This window comes from Cryptotermes secundus, unplaced genomic scaffold (genome assembly GCF_002891405.2).
Source record: "Cryptotermes secundus unplaced genomic scaffold, Csec_1.0 scaffold227, whole genome shotgun sequence".
Classification (NCBI taxonomy): Eukaryota; Metazoa; Arthropoda; class Insecta; order Blattodea; family Kalotermitidae; genus Cryptotermes; species Cryptotermes secundus.
The window spans coordinates 171,804-180,993 of NW_019731977.1; the positions used below are offsets into that span (position 1 = coordinate 171,804).

Below are 9,190 nucleotides of genomic sequence, written 5' to 3' on the forward strand. Positions count from 1 at the left end.
AAGGGCCACAACTCTGAGAAGGAATAAATAAACACAAACCACAAACGCACATATCAAGTTTAGACGAATTATATTATTGAACACTTGTTTAGCCACTTCTTGATACAACTTCGAATCAGTAACTTTTATGTCTAACTGCTTCGGAGCCAGGTGTGTGACTTTTTTACGTCTGATTCTAACAAGTCCCTCTTTCCAACTGACACTAAAACATGATGCTTCCTTGGACATTCAATTCCTGGCTTTCACAAGCGTCACTGCCCTGTCACGCCCTTAAATTTTAGTGATTGGCTATATTTGAAAAATAGGAGTATCTTAATTACATATTCCTCCACTCCATTTAAAGCTTACTAGAGTTTAAGGATTTTTGACTCCAACATATTTCTGTCAGAATTTGACAAATGCTTAAGCGTCGCTTGGGCCCTAAAAACCTCACTCTTTTTAAGTTATGGCATGCACAAACTGCCAAGTATTGGATTGACAAGATTTCTTTAGCCATTCTCCAACGCAACTTTCCTCTAATAAACCTTTGACGGTTGTCTTCCTGTTTCTTGTTGTAAGCTTGGGAAGACGCTAACTCTTACATACAAGAATTGACCTATGTCTCACTACCCTTGTTCATTGCATTTCATTTTGAACAATTAAGCTCTCAAATTAATAAAGTTGATTACATTAAAATAAGTTGCGTAGCAGTGGGACGGTTACAGAAGAAATGTTCAGAAATCAGAAAGAAGACTGTTAGATCAGCTGTGAGAATTTGAATACTTCTCTGATGCCTAAACTACAGTATATGATGTACAGAAGACTGATAATTTCACACTCCTGGGTCCCTGTTAAGCATCATCACAGCCTCATGGCTACATGCCAAGAAGTCTGTCCTTCATAATTATTATGATCTTACTTTCATGATGATAATTAATAGGCCATGAGATCTAGGGCTGTACAATTTATATAGAGACAGTCTGTCTGTCCTAGATGTGAGCCAGTGAGGACTTGCTGTTCTCTATATAATCCAAAATTTTGGCAAAGCCAATTGCTCTGTTTGCCATCAGCTTTCACGCTGGTTTCTTGCTTGGCTTATCCTTTGACTCTGAAAATGGAAGCAGCGCGTCCCTCCAAAACGTCGATTAACTTTCAATGGACTATGCGGGGTTATATACCAGGAGACAGATCTCTTCATTTCGTGACACTTTCAATAGCAAATCTATAGCGTCAGAGACCAGATCACTGATGAACTGGAAAGGACTTCATAGGACATCATGTACTAATCACCTGCTATTTGCCTAGGACTGAGGAAAACCACATTATACATTTACACTTGATACTCATATAAGACCAAATTGGTCTGAATAAACTTAAGTCCAAAGGAATCATACCACTTTCTGAGGCTGCAGCGTTCCCAGCCTGAGCGAGATGCCTTCATCCAGTCGTCGCCCCCAGAATATGGAGTAGTTACTTGCTCGCCAGTTGAAATGGTGTCCACCTGAGTTGATCCTTAATATGATCTCTGGCTCCACAAGGCATTCATTCTGTTCACACAGCAGCTCCACCTTGTTGCCTGCTTGCTGGCATTTGCTACAGAAGACAATCACGTTGTATTCCAGTTTCCCTTGAACTGTTAGTAATTCTTCACATAGACAAGAAACTGTTTATTTTGAAATATCCAAGTTCATCACTGTTTTCACAAGAGTTCACCAATGGACTCTATCTTAAGCAATTCAGTTTGCATATATCTACACATAAGGTAGGGTTAATTAATTATAAGCCACATCATGAAGACGTATGGTGGAGTGGAGATACAGCCCCACAATTCTTAAATTATATGCCACATTGTAAAAAAACATATGGTGGAAGAGAGATGAGCCCACCATTCTTTTCTTCAGCATTCACATCACATTCCATCTGCAGGTGTATTTCTCATCTCTTCCCTTCCCTTAACGTTTTCCAACTACTATATCATTAGTCACACTACTTCATTTACTACATTTCTGTCCATGCAAATATGAATTCTCACACACCTTACTGCGAGTAGACACAATGATATTCTTCCATTACAACTGAAAAATATTTATGATGCTGAGTATTTTCTTGATTATTTTCTTAGTTGATTCTGATAAAAAGCATTCTGACTAACAAATTATTGGGAAGAATATTTATACACTGGAAATAGAGCTACATGTGAATCCATTTAAAAAACGATACGAGATGTCCCCATCACCCATGCCTACAGCTTTGGAAATACAACTAATATGATTCAGTTAAAAATGTTTCAAGCAGCTGTTTAAATTATGAGAGACTTGATGTTCTGTCAGTGGAGCTATTATGCTTGATAGATAGGTACCAACGTTTTCATGGAACCTGCTGACTCCACCACCTCTCAGGAGGAGGGTGCTGGTCCCTCAGAAACTCTAGCTTGTACCAAGCAGTATGACATCACATCCTAAACGGTCAATCCTCAATATTCATATTTTACCAACTTCATTGTTGTCATTTTAATTATCAGAACAAAAAAATATTAATAAATATATCATAAAACTGGATAACACTGACCAATAAAACTTAGAAATATGTACATGTGTGAATGACATGAGAACTCTGCCACATCTGTACTTCTGGAGTGCATTTTTGTAAATTGTAATAAATTATTAACACAGCATTCACAGCAACTACTGTATGTAGAATGCTTGGCCTCATAATATTGAAAAATCAGGTGTATAGAATGAAGATACGAATAATATAGAACCTGCAAATCTGAAAGAATAACACTTGCCTATGGAAATAAACCCGTTAATGATACATCAGTTTTTAAGAATTTGTAGCATGAACTTCACACATCGTATATACAGTGTCACTACTAAGGATATGCTTCATTTAAACACTGGAAGGGGAAAAGGCACTTCTTGCTAGTATTTACCTAAAACACAAGGCAAAGCAAATTTATGCCCCCATGCAAATGTCATCTGTGCAGATTGTGTGCCAGTGTTACATCAGTGTTTGAAATGCATACATGAATATGAGGAGCAATGAGTTATAAACAACTGTAAGGAACCCATTTTGAAACTTAATGTATTTTAAAAATAAAGTATGGGTATCCCCTGCACTCTACTCATTATACCGAAGTATGAGGCTGCTTACTGTTACTCACCATAGGTTGCAGTTAATCTTCACAGTTTCACCAAATTGGTAATACAGGCCATTGTGGTAACAACCTGGACAAATGACAAAATATTTATGGTAAAAATGCAGTTCTCACAAAATAAAATTAAGAGCACAAAGTGGTGTAGCATTGCTAATCAACAAGGGAAAGTGATGGATGTGCTCGAAACAGTGAGAAGTATTCACTGATATTGAGTTCACTGTTTTTGATTTAGGTAAAGAGGGACAGAATTGCAAAAAATAAAAATAATAAATAAATAAAAAGTCTTCAATGATAATGATATTTTCAGTACAAGATTCCTCTCTTTCGGTCCAATAATTTATAAGCTTCACTTCTCTTTTCCATTTTTTGCCACCATAGCCTAATTAAGGACATGATAGAGGTTTTCTAAATCATTACTAAAACAAGTAATAACATCAGCACTTTTTGACACAAACATTTTACTGGCACTGCATGCAGAGTTTTAACATCAAAGCTGAAATATAAAATATACCAGCAGATATGTAACTTATATCACTGGCAAGTTTTCCAGTACATACTGACTGCTGACATGCACATAGCTGAATAAAGCCAGCGAACTATACCGACCGAGGGACCGCCGCTTGTCAGTGAAATTGGTGCCAACTTTTGCAGAAAGAGGATGTCACGTTGTCAGCGCAACAGATCCCCATGGCCGTTAATCTCGGTTTTCTAGACCAGAGCCACCATTTCACTGAAAAGCTCCTCGATTATCCTCATGAGGCTGAGTGGACCTAGTTCCAGACCCACTACTTCTCAGAAAATCTTGTAGCGCCGGGAATCGAACCCAGAACCTCTGGATCTGTAGGCATGAACTCTGACCACCAAGTAACAGTACTGTTAGGACAGTAGAATTTGGAGGACTAAGATGGACCAGACACATAAACAAGATGGTAGGAGGCAGGAAATGAATACTGAATTGTGGTGGGGAAACCTCTTGCAAAATGGAGACTTTGAAACCAAGAAGGACACAGAAAGACATCATTAAGATGAATCCCAGGGATATATGTTGAAAGGTTGGAAATGTAGATTCAGGTCTAATGGTGAAGTATGGTGTTGACAGTGTTGAAGTATGGGTTATGTTACCACACAGTGAGTGAATGAGAGAGAGTGAGTGAGTTTAAGTTTGTTTGGAAGGGTTCCATGGTTAAAGGTTCAGACCATTATAAGCCTCTGCCATTGCTCAAAGACACAGTAGGATACAGAGAAACATCCATGCTCTAAGTGGGAGGGAAACCCATGTTCCCAGGGTTACCCTGGCTAAAATCACACAGTATTTTATACTATGGCCACTGGGGCGTGCAGAATATCAGTAAATGAAAGTACTTACTTCCTATTTCCAAAGGAGGCTGCAAGCCCAAACAGAAGCTCATGAAGTCTGGGCAACAATCTATAGAGCGTGTCTCATTACAGAAGTCATCGCAGTAACACAGCGTACCCAGGACAGGGACTGAACATTCATCAACTCGTCCATAACAGCAGCCACCCCGTCTAGTTGCACAGTATGGACCTGGAAGGTCTGAATAGTTATCACCCTCACTTACTGATGCCAATGGCAGCAGCACAGCGGCGACTGCTATCATCCATTGTCCATTCCACATTCTGTAAACAGATCACCCCAAGTGATTCAAATAGTCATAACAAGTATGACTTTTGGCTAAAAGGAATTCGGGCTCACTGATCTTTGTAACATTTTTTTTTTCTTACGTATTGCTAGTGGGATGGGACTAAGTCCCTTGTACTGCGGCCACTTCTGGCCTATTTTACCAGCCCCAGATGATAGGTGAGGGTGATTGTGGAGCAACTGGTGGAATGAAGATTGGCAGGGGAAACCGAAGTGCTTGGAGAAAACCTACCCCAGCGCCACTTTGTCCACCACAAATCCCACTTGACCAGACCCGGGCTCGAACCCGGGCCGGCGCGATGGGAAGCCAGCGACTAACCGCTTGAGCTATGGCGCGGCCATCTTCATAACATAATTTCGTCATTATTCATTTCAGTGCCCTTCCAGTTGCGGGTCCAAATCATAAATACCCAACTAATGTCTTTGTGCAGGTGTTCCTAAAGGATTTCGTCGTTCAACTGTTTAACAAATTTCCTGTTATTCAGGAACTCGAATATTCGTCACAATTATGATAATGTAATTATCATTAAATAACATCCTGAGCCAGTTCAATCCAGCTGACATCCCATCTCCAAGGTCCAGTTTATATTACATTCGCATCTACATCCAAGAGCCGATTACAGTGGCCCCCCGGTCTAAGGCAGGAACTGACTTCTCTCGCTTAAACGCTGGGATCGAGGGTTCGAATCCCACTCAAGGCATGGATGTCGGTATTTCGTAGACGACATACGCGGAGGCGCAACTGAACTCATATGTAAGCGCGCGCGCGGGCGCGCGCACGCACACACACACACACACACATATATATATATATACTGTTCTTGTGTAATGCCCGCAATTCCTTTCCTGTCCACGAAATAGAGCTTTCTAGTTATTTCACTAAGGAATATCTCCGAAGTTATTCGGTTACGATGAACTGTTTATAATCAGTCTCGTCTGCCTGATCCATTTACAGGTTTTATGACCGGCCTTTCCGCCGTTTCTTGTATCTTCCCACCTTTCTCTCCTGTTGATTTTTAAATGGAATTCGATTTAAATTAAACCTTGAAACATGTTCAATCAACTGGTTCCGTAGCTGTTAATAGGCAATACTGAAATTATAAGACTATACCAGGGGTGAGAAACTACTTTTGTTGGGGGTCGGTATCATCAATTTGGGTAAGCTTTATGGACCATATATTTTTACAGATGCACAAACCGAAAATATTCGATCTATGTTTCCCATATGAATACGGAGGCAATTAAGAGTACATAATTAAAATGCCATTAAGAATATAAAAAAAATGAAATATCAAAAAGTGATCTTTGCCTTAATATTATTTTAATCTTATGACTAATTAAATGATATCGGCCGCCTCTGTGGTCTAGTGGTCAGAGTTCCTGGCTACATATCCAGAGGTCCCGGGTTCGATTCCCGTCAATATAATATTTTCTGAGAAGTAGTGGGTCTGGAACGGGATCCACTCAGCCTCGTCAGGATAANGCTATTTGAAGGAAATTGCGGCTCCGGTCTAGAAAACCGAAATTAACGGCCGAGGGGATTCTTTGTGCTGACCACGTGACACCCCTCTATCCGCTAAAGTTGGCACAAACTTCGCCGACAACAGGCGGTCGCTCGGACGGTATAGTTCGCCTGCGGACTACAGGCCACGGAATTTGATATATATAATACATAGATGCAAAAAAAATACGCAGTATTCATGTGGTTTGATGAAATCTTAGTATGTTGACTTCATCAGGTGTGAAAATTTCCCAGTTCAGTTATTATAAAATCTGCATTCCTCAATCCCAGATTAAATTACAAGCATAGCGGCCGGAAACTCGCTTTTTTGTCACTCTCACAAAATGCAGGACATCCAAGTACTTTAAAACGGGTAATGGCCAATTCCTTCTAAGACCTTTTCAGCTCATTTTTCAGAACTACACACCCAATCAACGTAACGTAACTTGAACAAACTGAAACCACAAGTAATAAATGTCCCTAATCGCATTTATTTCTTCAGCAGCAGCAACAATAAGAACAGGAAAAGGAGCATAAAATAATTATGCAGCTGGAAAAGTGCACTTAAATTAACAAAAAAAAAAGTCGCATTCCCCACAAAAATAAACGTCAACTCACGGAAGAATTACACAAAATACTTTAAAGTCTTGGCGACAAACACGGATGCTGAAGTGAAGAAAGAAATTTCAGCACCTGGATCGGCAAGCATCAAAGCCGACGTGTAAGAAAATATATTCTTTGTTGTGACGAAAGAGGGCGTCAGATTTTCGTAAACAGCCGCTTAAAAATAAGCACTTGGGTAATGTGCTACACGCGCCGTAACAAATGGGATAAAGTACTGTTCGGAATTAAGAACTCGAGCCGACTTCGAGGTGTTATGTACCCTGTAAGGGCTTTGAAAATCGCCTCGTCATTAACATGCCTAGAATGGCTGTGGGGTCCACCTGACTTCGTATTTAATGGGTATCAAAGATGAAACAAAATGGAAAATAAGTTGGCTACAATACATTTTTCAGTAACAGGCCTATAATTAGTGATGATCCATTGTGCACAAATACGTGAAGTTTTGGTAGGGCAGAGTATTATAAATCTGCCTAAACGTTTTTTTATTAAATATTTCATTGCATAAAATTATGTATAAGTAGGCCAACATGACGCGAAATATTTTCAGTTTAGTAACGAAACGGGCACGAAGATTTTTCCCCCCTCCCATAATCAGTTCTAAGTCAACATGCCAAAGCGCCTCTAAGATATCTGGCATCCCCTTTTTGTTCCCGTGATGTTACGACATGCCTGACTTGTAGAATAATACAACTGGACACATTTAATAATTTAGTTTTCATATCCTGTGGTATCCTTCCATCAAACCGTTCGACCATGGCAATGAGCTGTCCGTAACACCTGGTATCAGGAAATGGTCAACAATTACTTGGAACTCAGACATCTGCGCAGAAAACCCCTCACACTTCAAGTGATGAATTATTATGACGTAACATCTGAGTTTCAAAGAGATTTTGGAACTGTGGCAGTGGAAGGGACTGCCTGCCAGAACAGTTCTCTTTCTTAAAACAATAATGGGAAGGTACATTTAAACATAATACCATACTTCATGCTACGAAATCAGTTTTTCTTGAATGTGGTTAAACACAAACAATACATCAAAGATCGTTTCTAATAAAAAGGTGTATATCTTACATTATTCTGTTGCGTTGTGTACCTATTCATTTACAGGAAGACATCTCACTAATTAATTGATACTAGGTTAAAATAAAGTTTAAATTAAAAGTAAAAAAGAACCCGTGGCCTGTAGTCCGCAAGCGAACTATACGACCAAGCGACCGCCGCTTGTCAGCGAAGTTAGTACAAACTTTTGCAGATAGAGAGCGTCGCGTGGTCAGCGCAACGGATCCCCACGGCCGTTAATCTCGGTTTTCTAGACCGGAGCCGCCATTTTCTTGAAATATCTCCTCAGTTATCCTCACGAAGCTGGGTGGACCCCGTTCCAGACCCACTACTTATCAGAAAATCTGATCTGTAGCCAGGAACTCTGACCACTGACCACAGAGGCGGTCCAATTAAAAGTAAACATAACCTAAATATAGAAGAAATGCAACATGCCATATTTTCAAGATTTGAGTTTCATATAAAGTAATATAAAAGTTACAGAGGACTGATGCCTACCAAAATTAAATTCGCTTGACACAGTACCGTATCATATTTCACTGAAATCCGTTAAATGACGTGGAAAATTAAACACGCAGGCGACCAAATACAATACACACGATTGTAAATTATGCGCCCACTTTATGTGCTTTCGACAAAGAGCACAATGGAACCAGAGAGTGTGAAGGTCTACTCGACTGAATCAAAGCTTGTGTCTGCAACCGATCTTCCGTATCGTGTAAGTTTAATGAAATGCAAGAAAAATAATTTATTACTGTTGCGTGATATCTGTATTGAGTTTAGCTTTATAACAATAAACGTTCACCAAGACCAAGGAAGTATGAAAAATCACATTGCAAATTGTGTGTAGGCCGTATTCTATTCAAATCTCAGCTGGATTACCGGCTATTCGGTTTCTGTGGCTTCCCTCAGTCTCTCCAGGTTACGACTATGATATTAAGTTTGTCTTCAAATATATTCCCACCACCTCCTTCCAAATCCATATTTACTTATCGTTTGTGGTCATCTTCCGCCTCTGTGGTCTAGTGGTCACAGTTCCTGGCTACAGATCGAGAGGTCCGGGTTCGATTCCCGACGCTACCAGATTTTCTGAGAATTAGTGGGTCTGGAATGGGGTCCATTCAGCCTCGTGAGGATAATTGAGAAGCTGCCTGAATGGAAAAGCAGCGGCTCCTCTCTAGGAAACCAAGATTAATGGCCGTGGGGATCC

General features: G+C 40.0%; 1 protein-coding gene across 4 annotated transcripts in view; it reads right to left on the reverse strand.

Moving 5' to 3' along the window:
• The window catches only part of LOC111867364 (uncharacterized peptidase C1-like protein F26E4.3), a 55,072-nt gene that overhangs the window by 5,147 nt on the left and 40,735 nt on the right, over window positions 1–9,190 (reverse strand). For all 4 annotated transcript variants that reach the window (XM_023857147.2, XM_023857149.2, XM_023857150.2 and 1 more), the window contains 3 exons: window positions 4,503–4,774; window positions 3,143–3,206; window positions 1,374–1,572 (listed from right to left, as the gene is read on the reverse strand). In XM_023857147.2, coding sequence (XP_023712915.1) covers window positions 1,374–1,572; window positions 3,143–3,206; window positions 4,503–4,774 — 535 coding nt within the window. The remainder of the gene's footprint in view (window positions 1–1,373; window positions 1,573–3,142; window positions 3,207–4,502; window positions 4,775–9,190) is intronic.